This window comes from Fragaria vesca, linkage group LG2 (genome assembly GCF_000184155.1).
Source record: "Fragaria vesca subsp. vesca linkage group LG2, FraVesHawaii_1.0, whole genome shotgun sequence".
Taxonomy (NCBI): Eukaryota; Viridiplantae; Streptophyta; class Magnoliopsida; order Rosales; family Rosaceae; genus Fragaria; species Fragaria vesca.
The window spans coordinates 22,637,220-22,655,693 of NC_020492.1; the positions used below are offsets into that span (position 1 = coordinate 22,637,220).

An 18,474-nucleotide genomic window follows, 5' to 3' on the forward strand; every position below is an offset into this window, starting at 1 on the left:
TCTATCATATATATGTTATTGTCACGGTTTAAGAAAAATGAGCGCTAGCTAGGCTGAGATGATACTTAATACTTATGTAGTTCAGTCAGACTTGGGTTGTTAATTGACTTAATTCCAAGGCTGGCCATGCAATTAGATTTGGTGAGTGGCTATGATCATCTCGTCCATATATAGCTTGGCAGAGACAGCTGGGATCGATTGACCATAGAAGGAAGAAGCAATAAACATCAAAGACTAAGAGTGACAAGTCAGATAGCTAGGATGGGGGTGACGGTAATATTGTCTCCCCATTCACTGCCACAATTTTTGCATTTACAGCCCTCGACACCAAACCAGAAAGCAGAAAAAACTAGAGTGGAATGATGTGGAGGGCATGTAATTGGCTGGGAAAACTATACATGATTGGCAGGCTGAACTGGATGCTATTGCCAAAGAAGTTGAAGCAGAGCTAATTTCAAAAGACATAGGTTGTCATTTGGCTCAAGTTTTGGAGGCAGTAAATGTGGTTCTTTTTGAGTCAAGAGGCTTCAGAAGGTCGCCCGTTCCTGGAGATGCAAAGAATTCATACTTGCACTTAGTTCTAAGCTCTGGATGTGGAATTGGTGAAGTTTGACCCTTGCTTCCTTTATACATATTTAGTCACTGATTAAAGGCATATTTCTTGCTGATCTTTGTTTTGAAGGCTTTTGATAAATACTTCTGGGATAAGATTCTTTGAAATATGTTTGATGTAGCATGATGGCTAAATATGTGTTTTCTCTTGACAGCAATAATGCTTAGCATTATATACATTGAGGTCTGCCGAAGACTTAGTCTGACCATAGTGGGATCTCGAGTTGGGGAAGAATTTTTGATCTGGCCGCAAACAGGAAATCCAGAGGTTTGTTAATATTTTCACCTTCATATTTCCTTATGGATCAGAAATTCAATATCTACTTTCTGCTATTCATCATCATATATCCTTACCTGAAGTAATGTATGCATGCCTATCATTGTTCTTGTTTTGTTTAGGAGCTATTCAAGGTAACTTCAGGGCACAGTCTGTTTGCAATTGTCAATGGAAGGTGTGTCGAAGACCCTAGATCAAAGGCATCAGATTTAACAAGCAATTCACTGTCGGGTCTTGAGATAGCTACTAACCGAGACATATATATTGGGATTGCCTTGGCAAATCTTGTTGTAAGTTCTGAAATGACATTATAAAAAGCATTTTATGTATTTTCATGAGCTATAGTTTTTTTCTGTTTTCATTAACTTGTAATTAACAAATAGGGTTAATTACATATAAGTCCACTTTGAGACATTTTTTCTCACATAAGTCCACCCAAAGCCTAAATAAGGTTTTGGTTTAGGTATTGAAGTTCAACATAATTACAGACTGCCATCCAACTAAAAAAATTAGATTTTCTCTTTTATATTTACAAAGATACCACTAATGTAAAAAGTCAACAACCACTCTTCTCCCCGATCTCCCCGAAAAAAGTCTCCGGCAGACCTCCGGCGAGGTCTCCGATGGACTCCGGTCGACCTCCGGCAATGTCTCCGGCCAAATTCTGATGAGGTTTTCGACAGCTACAAAAGCTACTATCCCGAGCTACAAAAGCTACTACCACCGACTAGAAAAGCTACTACCACCAGCAAGAAAAGCTACTACCGTCAGCAAAAAAAGCTACTACCACCGACTAGAAAAGCTACTACCACCGACTACAAAAGCTACTACCGCCAGAAAGAAAAGCTACTACCACCAGCAACAAAAGCTACTATCTCGAGCTAGAAAAGTTACTACCACCGATTAGAAAAGCTACTACTGCCAACAAGAAAAGCTACTACCGCCAGCAGCAAAAGCTACTATCCTAGCTAGAAAATCTACTACCACCGACTACAAAAACTACTACCGTCAGCAACAAAAGCTACTACTAACAACAAAAATTACTACAACCAACAACAAAAACTACTATGGATCGATGCAAGGAGAGAGACAGGCTCCGGCGATCTGAAAGGCATAGTCATCGTCGTTGACAGAAACAAAGATGCAATCGAGCTCGAAGTTGTCTTCGTCGAGGCGCCATCGACTGAAACTAAGATGCAGTGGAGGTCGAGCCGGACGATTGCCAACGAAGGATCATCTGAGGGAGAGACCTCCGACGCAGGCAATTATCTTAGTCCTTCCTACTTCGATCTCACCACCGATAACTCATCGACATCATCCAAATAGCCGCTGCGTGAAAACGCAACAATCAAATTGAGGTTTCTGTAAACGAAATTTGCAGATTCAAGTTCAAATTCAAACGAAATGGAAAACGAGATTTACTTGAGACCTAGCGGTGGTGGTGTGACGGTGAGGAGGAGCATCTTCGTCGTCTTCAGGCGAGGCTCTGATCGAGAGAGATTCGACTCCGGTGAGGTAGCTTCTAGCCGATCTTCTTCGTCGTCGTCTCCAGGTGTGGATGTTGCCGGAGCTCGTTTTGGAGTTGAATGAGAGAGAGGGTATTTTTTTTTTTTTTAAAGAGAGATCGAGCGTGTTAGAATACAGAAGCTGGTAGCCGAGGGTATCTTAGGTATACAAGAAAATTAGGCTAGTGGATCTGGTGTCTGAAGTGGACTTATCTGGGTAAAAAATATGGGATGGACTTAAGGCTAAAGAAATGTTCAAAAGTGGATTTATATGAAATTTTCTATAACAAATAAGTATCAAATGTTAGAGATTTTTCAAATTATAAAAGGAACAATTGTGAAACAGTATATGCAGTTATGCACGAAACCAAGAGGCATGTATTTATTGCCAAGAGACATGCATATATTGAAAAGGAGTATCATATCAATTGCTGTTGTATATATGAATCTGAACTCAAATACAGATATGACTGTTGGCAATTATAGATAACTCTTGCTGAAGAGTTATAACACAATATGAAGAGGTATGTCGGTATTTTGAAAAGACATAACTACCCTTATATATACATATCGTTCTCTGCATATTGGCAGATCAGAAAAATTAATCTGTTTCTCTTCTTCTTTAATCCTTAATCATTCTCTTCATCTGCACTTCTTTAACACCAGTAAAATCTAGAAACTATAAACTATAAATCTGCAGATATAGTTTCTAGCAACCTTGAGTCTCATGAAAATCTTCAATTGAGTGTTGGTTGATCATCGTAGTGCAAAATGCCGATCAACAATAACAAGATTGCTAGGCTTCATTGTATCCATAAAACTAATTTGCATTAACCCTTTGCACACAAGTAGTGGGGGCAAATATAGTCTGAAAGATAGCGTTGCTACAATGTGTCTTAAAGCATAAACTCTTTCATACTGCCATAACCCACTGTCCTATATTTCCCAAATATCCAACATCAAATAATTCAGAGGCTTCACTGGAAACATGCTTCAAGATCAACTCATGGACTGATGCTGACTTCTCCACTCAGGCATGTTCACAATGCTCATGATAAACTTTACAAGATCACTGATTCAAAGGCTCCTCTGTTACGACCCCAAGAACTAAGGTAATGTTTCTTTTGCCTTAAAAATTTCAATGTAACAAGATTATAGGCACCAATTTGCAATAGTCCTAATTATGTATATATGTATGTTTACTGAAATAGAGAAAATAATTCATCGTGACTCGTGAGACGTATGTGTGATATCGTAACACAACCATGCTATGTGAATATATATACAAACTCATGTTCTATCTGTGCATTTCTTGAACTGTGACAGCATCCTCAGGAGTAGCAAGAACTTCTGGAGGCTCATATTCCGGTTGCTCTATATCAAAAACAGAATTGGAATCCCTAGGGTTTGGATTGTGGTGGAGAGCTGGACTCATTGGGCAGCTATTTTTGTTGGATGAGGCCTCCACTGTCTCTTGTGGTTGCTTGGTTTTGAAATTGTGGTAGTTGAGGTCTTTCTCGTTGAAAATTTCGAACATAGCTCGAATCTTTTCTGATGTTGAGGGTTTCAGATCAGTATCCGGGTGCACCAACACATGCCTATGCTTATGAATGAAGGAAGCTACAGATAGGATGAGAGCTACTGTCGACACCAACCCGACTAAGACGAAGAGGAACCAGAAGCTGTCAGTGCCAAGACTTCTGCTAGAAACCTTGGTGTTCAGATCTTCACAATTGCTTTCCTTCTTGAACCATTTGTTTTCGATGTTCATTATCAACTCTCCTCCGGTAACATTTAGGATTGCTTGTGAAACATCGCGTACTAGAGGGGAATGTTTAGGAAACACCTGCAAAATTTAATTGAAGAAAACTCAGTCACAGTCACAGTCACACGCAAACATGTATATAGCAAATGAAGAAGGAAGATAGTTTTAGCTTACAAAAGCAAAGCCATCAGTTTTGAAGAAGGGTCCCAACAAGGTATATTTCTTGCAATATTTTGCTATAAAAATCTTCATGCTGGGGCTTTCATCAACAACAGCAGCAATACCACCATTTGCACTTCCTCTAGTAAGAGCTTCATCTATGTCTTCCATAGTTTTAAACTTCTTAAGCTTGGATTTGTCAAACCCTACTTGAATCAAGATATCAAAAACATAATTTCTTGCGTAGCCAACATTATCCCCATTCTGTAACAGATCACTTAGAGTGGTAACAGTGGGCTGAACTTTTTCTACTGTATAAAGTGATGTTAGACTGGCTGTGTAATTTATTGTCAGTACTAACAAAACAAATATCCATACAATCATCACGAATCTAGCCAGGTTGCTAACAACTCTTGCCGCTGTCCAAAGAACAAAGGAAATTGTTAGTCGAAAACATTGAGATGAACAAATAACTTGAAATTTGATGAGAAATCTTGGAGAATTATTACGCTGTGCAAAGACCATGGTGGAGAAGGAGAACCAAATAATTGTGCCAACTTGGTATGCTGGAGGGCCTCGATAATGTTTATTAATTCGATGTTCAAGAACCCAAACCACAAAACCAATGAAGAGAAAGAACCAAGTAATTGTTAGCCAAAGGTCCCATCTCCAAGGCTTCAAGAAAGTCCATGCACTTTGTCTCTTGATGTCTTTGACAGGCACAACCATGACCACACCAGCTTCTGTGTATGGCATTGTAAAGTCCACATACAAAGACCTGTTTGCTCTAATTGTCACATCTCCAACCACGGCATCGAAGTTCTATGAAAGTTTAGAGTGAGTTATAATGTTATATCAATAAGAATAATGCTAAGTGAACCACATTTTAAGGAACCTCAATGCATATAATATAAGTACGTCGTTGAGTAAAATGATGAAAATAACTTCCCAATCGTATTAAAGATGAGGAATTTACCCCAAGATATACTTGATCGCACAAATCGTTGTAAGTGAGGCCGGTGTTGGTGCCATTAGGATTGGTGAAAGGAACAAACTCATAAGGAAGAGCATATGGTAACAATTCTACTGCTGCCTTAAAGACATCAATACTGAAGCCTGTGACATCTGTAGTGTTAGGCTTGGATCTGTTGTTACCTTAACAAGCTCAACAAAACCATCCTTCACCGGAACTCCTATCTCCCGGCCATATAATAGGTCCAATATTGGAACTTGAGGAGTTTGCTTTGTTCACTAGTCCATTTTGCGGTGTCCAAAATCCTATTTTTCTTGGTGCACCACCATTTATATTAACAATCTGCGTAGATGGGAACGACTTGTCGCCAGCCGAAGGCTTGGATTAGGGCGCTTAGGGCTTTGACCTGCGACGAGTCGTTTGGCGCGGCGCGGATGAAGTAGGGGGAGCGGATTGAAGTGAGAGATGGGCTTGAGGCGGAGAATGAGATTATGGGAACGTGGGCTTTGTCGCCGAGGCTTATTAGGAAGTTGGCCTCCATTGAAGATTGTGGGCCTATGATGGCTTGCACTTGATCGTTATTTATTAGGTCCAGAGCTGTAAAATAGAAATTACTCCAAATTAGAGAGTTCAAAGAGCGGTACTGTTAGATTTTTGGTTTTTGCAAGTTATATTTTCTATCAAATAAAAATGAATAAACAGTTAATAAACATGTAGATGGTTAAGTAAGATACTAAGATACATATTTAGATTATGAAATGTAATTAATGATTAGTTAACAATACAAGAAAATTAATTAATACAGATGAAACATATGTGCATCAGAGGTTGGCCTATTTATTTGGAAAGTGGTATATGTTTCCTAATTTCTTTTCTTTTTGTTTCTTCATATAGTAACTCAACATTTTTAAAGCCTAAATTAACAAAAAGAGGACAAAAAATCTGACAGGTATATATATACACAAAAATGAACAGACGTATAATATTTCTTAAGCTATATCAAAAATAATTTCGGAACAAAGAGAGAAAATATCTAAAATTTTCGATTGGAAAGTCAATAGTACTACATATCGTTGTATATACGTAATATAGGAAATCCAAAACTATAGAGTTCAAACTTTCTACAACTTGTAAAAAAGCCGGACAGAATATTGATTGCTAAAGTCAAGATCGAGTACCATCGACAGCTGGTACAACTAATTAACTATACTATGCCAATTCCTCAGAAACGATCCAAGCTTCTGATGGTGAGCAATAACAGAAAAAACTTTAAAAAGATTAATAACCAATATTTCATCCAATATTTGTGGTACATGTTGGTGAGAAAATAAATAATCCTAACGACGATCCAATTCTGATGGTGAGAAAAATAAAAACTAACGTTGATGTGCGTGGTATAGAGTAAATTCAATCCTGAAAACCCCCAAAATATCGACCAACTTCTTATTCATGGAATAGAACAGAAAAGAAAATGATAGGAGAGTAATATAGCAGAGTAAGAAACAATGAAATGAAGGAAGAACTGGATAAGAGAATGCATAGGTCGAAAAACACCAGAGAGTTCTATGGAGACAAAAAAATAGAACTAACCTGCAGCCGCAGTAAGAACAACGTCTTCGGGTGATGAGTTTTTCTGGTGCAGAAGCAGCCTGGTGGTGTAATTGGGATGAGAGGCATAGAAGTCCGTGAGCGACATGTTGATGCAGCTCAACCCCATCTTCCCAACCCCAGAAGAGGAATCAAGAACCACTCCAACTCCCACATTCACCGGATCATTCTGTGCCGCCACGGCCACGACAATACTGGAGAAGACCAAGAAGAGAGAATAATAACAAAGAGAGATGAAGTGAATATTCTTGATCATCTTCATCGCGTCTGAAGATTCTCTATCTAGCTCGGAGACTCTGAGTGGTTATTATATGTAGGACTTGGAAACTTGTTGTTGGAGGTTAAGGAATTGGTTAGTGTATTGAAAGCGGACGTACGTATGGGTTTTATATAGACTTTTTATACAGGAAGAATTAAGTGAAAAAAGAATATACTATTCATTATTGGCTGCTTGAGAGTACTGGGTGTGATTTTCACTCTGTTAAACTGCTGCTATCAACGAGTCAATAGCAATATATAAACCTAGCCTTTTGGAATTTTGGGTGATCGATCGACCTAGGTGGATGGACATGGACTGTCTGTGATGAATCCCTTTCTTCATGGTGAAGGTAATATATTCTTATTCCTAGTAATTTGATTTGCCACATCAATACGAATGGGATGTGTCTGAATTATATATCTTGTTTAATTGAAACATTCAAAGTTATCGTTTGTCTTTTTTTTATACTATACTAGTCTTGTAGCTAATTAACTACTAACTTAGCTATATATGCTCTAAATATCCCCTAAATATATACTTCTCTGACCAAATCAAAGTAAGCGTATACATTACTTCTGAATTCAATATATTGTACCAAATAACAAAACCAATTTGCTAGCTCGTATGTCTCTCTTCTCGTTTGGTCTTGGTCTTTAATCAACTCTTTGGAACGAAGATCATATATGACATATGGCGTTTGTTATAAACAGACCCTAAAAATACCGTCAAGTACGTACCTATATATATATATACACACACACACACACATACAGAATCGTTCTGAAGTGGAAGGACGTATCCGCACTTAGTTTAAAATGCGGACGTCCCTCCGTTCTCCACCGGACGGTTCCGACGACGGCGCGCCTCTACCTGAGCGGATACCAAAGACATCCCCGATCACTTTCTCTTGCCGGCAAGATCGATTTGAAGGTCTGGGCAGCAACCTCCACCCAACCTCCACCCAAATCATCAAATTTGAAAATCATTTGGGTACCGAAATTAGATTAAATAAATCAACAGAACAAAAACTGTCCAAACAGAACCGTTCATGTAAATCATGATTACGGAAGCTCAAATGATATTCAAATTGGATAAAACTTTGCATGAATGATTTACACACTGTGTTCTAGACATTGTATGGTTGAGATGTGGAAATGTGACCTGAAAGTTAGCAAAATAAGGAGGTCCACACTTTAATTTCAAAGCAGGACACCGCTCTAAAAAAGAACTGTATATATATATATATATTCACTGACGTACGTAATCAGTAAAGATTTCTGCATGGGGGTAAATGAAGGGAGTGAAAGAGAGTAAATAGTTTTTTTGAAAAACGGAGGGTAGCTAGGGTTTTCACTCGAGCTGAGATTAATTTCTCAGTACTGGAGCAAGTTAATCAATTACTTCTAATCATCTTCATCTGACATATCTTTTTTCACGCTTTTACTTTAGTGTACTCATGTTAAAACCCTTATTTTGGTTGACCGTGTCATGGGTTTATGATAGGAGCATAATTATGCCACGATATGATGGTTAATTCCCCTCTTTACTTTATTAGTTTATCGTATTTTCCATTTGATTTAGTTATTTTTATGTTTATTAGGTGTTTCGGAGCAAAGAAATGAATATGAAGCAAAAGAGGAGAAATCTTGAAGGATTAGGAATTCATGTCGTGTAAGGAAATAATTATGGGATTTGCCAGAAATTATCATCTAACTTCGACAGAGGATTTTGATCAGCTCACAACGATCCAGACAATGAGTTATATATCTATAGAAAGCTACAAGAGTCTACTTTCTAGAACTTTTTACGGATCGTCAATACCTATTTTGTAGAAAAAGTTATGGTCATTTTAGTGGCCGAAGGTCAGTCTGCCCGAATTTCTGATTTGGACCGTAACTTCAATTTCAAAGCCCAATCCAAATCAGCTGGCCTATGGACGGAAATTGAGGGTTCTCTAACCTAATATCATCTGATACACGAGAGGAAACGAGGAAAAAGGAAGAAGTCGGGAAGAAAAGAACACAAGAATCGGACGGAACAAGATTAATCTCTTCTCAAGAATTCTCCAAGCTCGGTTATTGTTGTCTTCCCCTTCCAAGAACTCTTTTGTGTTTTTAATTTTCATTATGCGCAACTAAACTCATTTTAGCTAGGGGGCTGTTGAAGCCCCTAGACATGATTCATAACATGCTTTGATTTTCAATTTGTTTTTGCAATTAATAAGATTGAGGTTTTGTTTACCGATTGTTCATCGATGAATTCTTTGTGTGTGTGCTTTGGAGGCCTACTTAGTATACATGCTAGGGTTCTAATACTTTGATTATTTGATGCCTGGGTCAATATCGGATCCCTCAAATTGTCTAGAGAAGTAATCGGTAGTTTTCACTAGCGAGTAGACGAAACCCTAGGTTTAGCAAAACGCTAAGTTTATTGCGATGCCTAGTGATTGCTCAAACTCTTTTCATGCTTATTGATCTCTGCTTGTTTAACCTAATAAACGTACCTTTAGGTTACAATGTTTGAGAATAGTTTAGGTGTAGAGCACTTCCTGCCTAACGTACAAAGTAAGAAAGAGTAATAGATTGTGCTCAAGCGTACCGAGTCAATCTGAGCATCTTCAATTGAGTTAGTTGGTCACAAATTGGACAAAGTGTGTTGTGTGTGATTGTCGGGGGTGGATACTTCCTCTCTAGCTAGTCTCATTATCTTGATTTTCAACTACTTTGAAATCAGTTTTCAGTTTTCTTATCTTCTGTTCGTCATATTCCTGTATTTTATTTCCCTATCAAATCAACTCCGATTTATCTCAAATTTTTTGTGCTAGACGCTCTGTGTGTCTAGTACACCTCTGTAAATTTTCGTGTTTTTCTGAACATTTTAGGTTAGGTTTTACTTTTATTTTTCGACTGTTGTTCAATAGGAGCTGCAGTCACGTTTTGTAACTTTTGTTGAAGCTTTTAGTTTAACTTAATCCTCTGCGGGAGACCCTTATTTCTCTATATTAGAATCGACAAATTTGCAGGAGAATAAGGAAAATAAATAGCTTTTAATTTAGCTATCAGTTTAAATATGAGAACCCCATCGGTTTAGAGAGGTTGGTATATGCCGTATAGCAAATGAAATCACACATTCACACCTACATGTTTAATCATATAAATTAGCTATATAGACAAAGGATTCTGAACAGTGGTCTTGGTCTTGTCATGGCATGGTCACAAAATTTCGAGAATATAATTAGGCATACAAACTAATTAAGTCACCATTTGAACTGATTAATGATTAATTAGTAGAGAAACTGAAAATAATAAGCCTAGATAGTACTGCACTTCTAAAATGGTGCCTTGAAGTTCAAGAGACAGCAATTAATTAATTTAACATATTGTGATTACTGTCTACTAAAATTAGTTGACTAATGTGAAAATTAGCAGCCATCTAGACATATCAATGAAATAATGGGAAAAAATTAAGAATGGATTGGAGAAAATGCAAGGACTGATATAGGGAGCGATCGAGCTTTTTCCAGAATCTAGATATATATATACTAAGAAATGATTACTTCATCTGATCATATAGAAGATTTTAGAAGATATGTTAAACAAAATATTTGACTTCCTGGTTAATAATAAATCAGCTGCCACGTACTAGCTAAGTTTGGAGATCAAGGCAAGCCTTGAGATTATTCCAAGAAGTTGGCGATCTATGTATATACTGTTGCATGTATCGGTATAATTGAGTTTATATATACAATAAAGAGGTAATCGATAATGACAGTTTGTTATTATATATGGTCAAAAGCATATAATTAATTAACTAATGTTCAAAATGTTTCAATCATATACATGTTATTGTCACGGTTTAAGAAAAATGAGCGCTAGCTAGGCGGAGATGATTGTAGTTCAGTCAGACTTGGGTTGTTAATTGACTTAATTCCAAGGCTGGCCATGCCATTAGATTTGGTGAGTGGCTATATATGATCATCTCGTCCAAAGATTTGTTGTATAGCTTGGCAAAGCCAGCTGGGATCGATTGACCATAGAAGGAAGAAGCAATAAACATCAAAGACTAATTAAGAGTGACAATTCAGATAGCTAGGATGGGGGTGACGGTAATATTGTGTCCCCATTCACTGCCAAAATTTTTGCATTTACAGCCCTCGACACCAAACCAGAAAGCAGTAAAAACTAGTTGTTTGCTTAGCTATGGTGGACGACGAGCAGGTGAAGGAGGAGTCTTGCTCCGTCAAAATAACCAACCAAACACGACCACCATCAAGAGTAGTTGTATCACTACTCTTCGATCCATGAAACTCAACTCTTCATCTTCATCTTCATCATCTAGAACTGCAGCAAAGGCAACTAGTGCTGGTGCCGCCGCAGCCGCCGACGATGTAGTGTTGGAATTGGAGCTGGGAGAGATCAAGGACAAGTACATGAAGTGGAACTGGAAGGGGCAGTACGCCATCAACTACGTCGTTTCACATCCAGAGAACGCAAATCCGAATCCAAATACTCCTCCTCTTCTTCTTGTTCATGGCTTCGGCGCCTCCATTCCTCACTGGCGCAGGTTTGTCTTTGATCATAATCCTATTCAGATCGATGATTTGCATCCACAACTACTGCATTGCATACTAGCCACTTATCTCCTTATCTACTTGTACTGTTACTTTAACTTTCATCTCATATATTGTTGCTTAGGAAAGTGTTGATTTATCTTTTAATTTGCTTAAATTGTTCATCGGATTACAATATGTTACGTATTATCGAGTAAATTGAACACAGAAAAATCTGAATAGATGAGTTATCACGTACGTATTGATCATGTTTTATTTTGGTGATGATCGAATGAAGTCTGTGCATGAGTAATTTGGTGGTGAATAATACATATACTCGAATGAAATTCACACAGAAATATTAAGACATTGGCCAAGAATTATACCGTTTATGCTATTGACCTGATCGGGTTTGGTGCCTCAGATAAGCCGATAGGCTTTTCATACACCATGGAGAAATGGGCTGAGGTATGTAACGTACATGCTGGTTTAATTTTGAAGTAAAAATTAATTCTACCATGTTTCGGAGTATGACATCTCAGGATTTTTATGATTAATCTAAAACTTATAAAGTTGCATTGCATGTAAACATACAGTTAATCTTGGATTTCTTGGATGAAGTTGTTCAGAAGCCTACTGTTTTGATAGGCAACTCTGTGGGAAGCCTTGCATGTGTAATTTCTGCCTCAGGTGCAGCTTAATTAATATAAGCCTTAATTAGTTCACCTGATTACTTCCAAACATCTTTTAGTTATCTGCTTACACTAACTAGTTACTTATGCATGTTTTGGTGCAACGTACTAGAATCTAAGCAAGGACTGGTGCGAGGCCTAGTGCTTTTAAATTGCTCTGGTGGGATGAATAACAAGGCCATTGTTGATGATTGGAGGATCAAGCTGATCTTCCCTTTGCTCTTGCTAATCGACTTCTTGTTGCAGCAACGACCTATTGCTTCCTTCATCTTTGAACGTGTTAGACAGAGGTACAGTACGTAAAAGCTCTCAAGTATGGTAAAAACTTTTTACATAGTTATGATCTAATCTAATCTAATCATGTCGAATGCTTGGTGCAGAGAAAGTTTAAGAAATATCTTATCGTCGGTATATGCTAACAAAGAATCCGTGGATGACGAATTAGTTGAGGTATTGTCATGTTGTGAAATCATATAGGAGGAAAGAATGGTAGATTTTGGGTCACTAATGAGAAGTTTTGATGATTTATGGTCACTAATTTTGTAGATCATCATGGAACCAACAAATGACCCGGGTGCATTGGATGCCTTTGTCTCGATCGTCACAGGTCCACCGGGACCGAACCCGGTCCAGTTGATACCAGGCATCTCCCTACCCATTCTAGTCTTATGGGGCGATGAAGACCCGTTCACTCCTCTTGATGGGCCTGTTGGGAAATACTTCTCTTCCTTACCTTCTCAGCAATCCAATGTGAGCCTCTCCGTTTTGCAAGGAGTTGGGCATTGCCCCCACGATGACAGGCCCAAGTTGGTACACGACAGACTTCTTCCCTGGTTGGCGAATCTTTCTACCTAATCTCATAATAATCCAGTTGTATGATTGAGACTTTGCTCTATCACCAAACATATATATAGAAGGAGAAACATCTTCCTCATACGATTAATTGTATCATTAAGGTAATGGTAAACTAATGGTAATATTTGTAGAATAACATTTCTAGCTGATGTCTTGAGCTTGTTGGAGGAATATTTTTAGACACAAGTTCATCATACCAATCAGAGTGCACATCAGCACCCAAGGATTGTTCAGTTCCAAAAACAAGTGTTGTTGAATAGAACAAGATCAAGCTGTGGCTTAGTTGAGCAACGCATCTTTCTAATAACCGAAGCAGAGAGTCACCAATCGTTTTTATGTACGTGAACTCGTCACTCTATTTCTCAATCAATTTACAATATGCACTCAAATATTACTATGACATTATACGACTACATATAATTACATATGCCATTTACTTCTGTCAATCAATACACAATATGTCATGTGTAACTAGCTAAGAAATCATATGGATCAGTTACTAAATTGGGCAATCTAATTAGGACGCTCAATAGCTAATTCAATCTCTCTGGTTGATTGACCATTAGTGGGACTCAAATCACCATGCTCAGGAGAAGGAGGTATTGTCCGCTGATCTGCAAACACATTGTGCGCTTCAGTGTGGTTTGAAAAGCTTGATGGACTCGGGGGGTAGTTAGGGTGAAATTCCATTCCACTCTTCTTAAAGGTATGGCTGCTGAGGTCTTTCTGGTCATAAATTCTTAACATGACAAGAACTTTTCTCCAAAATGAAGATTCTGAATCCAAGCGAATGTGCCTGTGTTCATACAAGAACATGGCAAAAAATATGATGAGAGCCAATGATGAAGCGACGCCGGCAATGAGGAAGAGGCCCCAAAAACTCTCGAGGCTAAGACTGTTGGACGAGACATTGTTCGTTGTGTCTTGACATTCTTTTCTTTTGAACCACCTGTCCTCAATCTTTTGCATTTCACCACCCTCATTCACATTTAAGATTGCCCTTGAAACATCGCGAGCAAGAGGTGAGTCTTTTGGGAAGATCTGTCAAGTTCAAAGTTACAAATTTCGTCAGAAAGAGATCAACCCTAAACCCTAAACATGTAACTCAAAAAGAGATCACATTAGATGAGAAAATAAGTAAATCACTTACAAAGGCAAAACCATCAGCTTTGAACGTTGGCTCAACCATGGTGTATTTCGAGCAGTAAGTTGCAAGAAACAATTTCATATAGGGGATCTCATCGAATGCAGCCGCTATCCCATTATTTGCAGTCCCGTTACGAAAAAGTTCGTTCAATTGTTCAGCAGTATCAAAGGTCCTCAGATTTTTATCCTGAAACCCTAGCTGTTTCAAAATCCCAAAAACAAAAGAACCTGATTGGTAGCCAACATTCTCTCTATTCTTCAGAAGCCAGTTTACGTCAGTAACAGTTGGTTGGAGCTGTTGAAATGTTAAGAGTGATGTTAAACTGGCGGTGTAACTTTGAGTCAAAATGAGGACGACGAAACACCATATGATCACTACAAACCTAGCCAAGTTGCTCACTACTCTTTCCCCTGTGACAAAAGATCACAAACATAAAATGGAATGAACAATAATGAGAACCGTATATGAGGCAAAAGAATGTTGTTTTTTAGTACGAGTAGTATTCACCTAGTCCGTTAGTGATCAAAAGATTTATTGTCAATCACCATATTGAGGTTAAGGAACTTACGGTGTGCAAAAACCATGGTCGAGAAGGAGAACCACAAGCTTGTGCCAATCTGATGGGGAGGAGGCCCTCGAAAGTCTTCGTTAATCCGATGTTCAAAAACCCAAACCACAAACCCAATGAATATGAAGAAACAACCACTTGTTACCCAAAGGTCCCAAGTCAAAGGCTTCAAGAACACCCATGCGTTTTTATTTTTGTTATCTTTAATTGGCACAATCATGGATACCCCAGATTCTGTGAATGGCAAAGTAAAATCAATGTACAAGGACCTGTTTTCTCTAATGGTTATATCTCCGACTGCAGCATCATAATTCTGTCAAGTAAAAAGTGCCATTGTTCAGCAAAATAACTTGCATAATCTGCGAGGAATAATATTACACAAGTATAAAAGGCTTACCCCAAGATATACTTCATTGGCCAAATCATTGTAATTACCAGCAAGGCTACCATTAGGCATGGCATAAGCAACAAGGTCATATTCTATATCATAAGGCAGTGCTTCCTTTACAGCTTTGAAGACTTCTATGCAGTATCCACCCATGACATTGCTTGTGTGGGTGTTAGGATTAAACGTCACATTCACAAACTCCTTGAACCCACAAACTGGTACTAAAATCTTCAACTTCTTTCCGCTTGCAGGAATCTGCCAACCTTTTGGAGCAGAGATGGAGTCTCCAGGCCATATAATAGACCCAAGACTAGTATTCGAAGTAGAGTATGAGCTGTTCATTGTGATTTTGGAATTCAAGCTTCTCACAAGTCCATTTTCCGGTGTCCAATACCCGATCACCTTCTCCCCACTACCAAACACATTAACAATCTGAAATGTTGATGATTGTAGCTGCCCATTTTGGAGGCTAAAACGCCCTGAAAGCCCTCGGAAATTAGTCCTCGACAATGCTTCCACTAGTAAAGAACCAATTATCGACACACCAATCCTCTCCAAATCATTAGAACTATCGGAATAATTCGACTTCTGAAACCCTAAGCTTCCATTACTACTCCTCACAACCTCCTCAACTGCCGTAGCAGCATCGTAAGCCCAAAATCCAAACACGCCCAAATCCACATCAACACCTGGATTGTCTCCCTGGAACTTCCTCTTCCACCTAACCCTAAAACCCTCAAGCTCATTTGTACGCGGCACATAAATTTTCACACCCAAAACCCCTTGCATATTTTCCATCATAGAAGCAGAACTGATATAGCTAAAAAGGTTGGACATTCCATCTGTCATGATCCAAACATAGCCCTCCTCCATCATCCCAAGCTTCTTAGCCTTCTCGAAAACCCTAGAACCAAGTTCAGGCAACATGTGGACGATGAAGACTCTTGTCTGCATGGCCACCAATTTAAGAAGCTCCGCTTCGATATGTTCATCGGAGGCTTTGGACGGAAGTACGGTCCGGTAAGGGATTCTGACGTCAACTTGTTGTAGAGCATCGGAGAGGTAAGGGATGACTCCCTCGCCGAACTCGTTGTCTGCGTAGATGGGGACGACTTGTCGCCAGCCAAAGGCTTTGATTAGGGCGCTTAGGGCTTTCACCTGCGACGAGTCGTTTTGAGCGGCGCGGATGAATAGGGGAGCGGATTGAAGTGAGAGATGGGTTTGTGGCGGAGAATGAGATTATGGGGACATGGGCTTTTTCTCCGAGGCTTATTAGGAAGATGGCCTGCATTGAAGATTCTGGGCCTATGATGGCATGCACTTGATCGTTATTTATTAGGTCCAGAGCTGTAAAATAGAAATTACTCCAAATTAGAGAGTTCAAAGAGCTGTGTTAGATTTCTGGTTTTGCAAGTTATATTTTCTATCAAATAAAAATGAATAAAAATGAATAAACATGTAGATGGTTAAGTCAACAGTACTATATATCGTTGTGTATATGTAATATAGAAATTCCAAAACCATATTGTTCAAAGTTTCTAAAACTTCTACAAAAAGCCAGACAGCTGATTGATTAATAATGTCAAGATCGAGTACTCGACAGCTGGAATAACTAACTATACCATGCCAATTCCTCAGAAACGATCCAAGCTTCTGGTGGTGAGCAATAACGGAAAAAACTTTTAAAAAGATTAATAACCGATATTTCATCCAATATTTGTGGTGCGTGTTGGTGAGAAAATAAATAATGCTAACGACGATCCAATTCTGATGGTGAGAAAAATAAAAACTAACGTTGATGTGCGTGGTATAGAGTAAATTCAATCCTGAAAAACCCCGAAAATATCGACCAACTTCTTATTCATGGAATAGAACAGATGCGAAAATGATAAGAGAGTAAAACATGCAGCAGAGAAAGAAACAATGAAATGAAGGAAGAACTGGATAAGAGAAAGCATAGGTCGAAAAACACCAGAGAGTTCTATTGAGAAATCAAAATAGAACTAACCTGCAGCCGCAGTAAGAACAACGTCTGCGGGTGATGAGTTTTTCTGGTGCAGAAGCAGCCTGGTGGTGTAATTGGGATGAGAGGCATAGAAGTCCTTGAGCGACATGTTGATGCAGCTCAATCCCATCTTCCCAAACCCAGAAGAGGAATCAAGAACCACTCCAACTCCCACATTCACCGGATTATTATTCTGTGCCGCCACGGCCACGAAAGTACTAGAGAAAACACAGAGAGAATAACAAAGAGAGATGATGTGAATATTCTTGATCATCTTCATCGCGTCTGAATATTCTCTATCTAGCTCGGAGAGTCTGGTAGTTATTATATGTAGGACTTGGAAACTTGTTGTTGGAGGTTAAGGTATTGGCTAATTAGTGTTTTGAAACCGGATCGTCTGGGTTTTATATAGACCTCTATACAGGAAGAATTAAGTGAAAAAAGAATATACAATTCATTATTGGCTGCTTGAGAGAGTGTATGTAATTTTCACGCTGTTAAACTGCTGCTATCAACGAGTCAATAGCTATATATAAACCTAGGCTTTTGGAGTTTTGGGTGACTAACTGACTGATCTAAGTGGATCTGTGCATCCCTTTCTTCTTGGTGATTAATTTGATTTGCCATATCAATACGAATGGGACGTGTCTGAAATAATCTGGTCGAATTGAAACATTCAAAGTTATTGTTTTGTCTTTTTTGTATACAATACTAGTCTTTGCAGCTAACTACTAACTAATTAGCTAGCTATATATGCTCCAAATATATACCCCTACGACCAAATCAACGTAAGCATAGACAATTAGACATTGCTTCTGAATTCGATCAGTGAATGCATGTGCAAAATAATGAAACCCGTGCTAGCTTGATTGCTAGCTCGTATGTCTCTCTTCTTCATTGGTCTTGGTCTTTAATCAACTCTTTGGGAAGATCATATATGACATATGGCGTTTGTTATACACACACACAAGTATATATTCACTGACGTACGTAATCAGTAAAGATTTCTGCATGGGGTAAATGAAGAGAGTGAAAGAGAGTAAATAGTTTCTTTGAAAAACGGATGGTAGCTAGGGTTCTCACTCCAGCTGAGATTAATTTTTCAGTACTCG

The 18,474-nt window shown here is 38.6% G+C and overlaps 2 protein-coding genes and 2 pseudogenes across 3 annotated transcripts in view; 1 reads left to right on the forward strand and 3 right to left on the reverse strand.

Moving 5' to 3' along the window:
• Positions 1-18,474, reverse strand: part of LOC101312889 (group 2 truncated hemoglobin YjbI-like) — a 771,661-nt gene that overhangs the window by 523,727 nt on the left and 229,460 nt on the right. The window lies entirely within an intron of this gene.
• LOC101295018 lies at positions 3,692-7,161 on the reverse strand (annotated as a pseudogene). Its single transcript, XR_184159.1, has 6 exons — positions 6,882-7,161; positions 5,631-5,888; positions 5,295-5,547; positions 4,828-5,140; positions 4,334-4,737; positions 3,692-4,240 (listed from the first exon to the last, which is right to left on the reverse strand). The product of XR_184159.1 is annotated as a glutamate receptor 2.7-like (transcript).
• LOC101295308 (2-hydroxymuconate semialdehyde hydrolase-like) lies at positions 11,459-13,334 on the forward strand. The gene is made up of 6 exons (XM_004292855.1): positions 11,459-11,721; positions 12,064-12,175; positions 12,304-12,397; positions 12,512-12,689; positions 12,780-12,849; positions 12,946-13,334. The coding sequence occupies exons 1-6, from the start codon at positions 11,459-11,461 to the stop codon at positions 13,252-13,254; spliced, it is 1,026 nt and encodes a 341-aa protein (XP_004292903.1). The 3' UTR covers positions 13,255-13,334.
• LOC101295599 lies at positions 13,768-17,642 on the reverse strand (annotated as a pseudogene).

Coding starts and splice junctions, on each gene's coding strand:
- LOC101295308 (XM_004292855.1), top strand. CDS start 11,459: ATGAAACTCAACTCTTCATCTTCATCTTCATCATCTAGAACTGCAGCA. Junction 12,398..12,511: donor ATGTGTAATTTCTGCCTCAG/GTGCAGCTTAAT, acceptor GCAACGTACTAG/AATCTAAGCAAGGACTGGTG. Junction 12,690..12,779: donor TTTGAACGTGTTAGACAGAG/GTACAGTACGTA, acceptor TGCTTGGTGCAG/AGAAAGTTTAAGAAATATCT.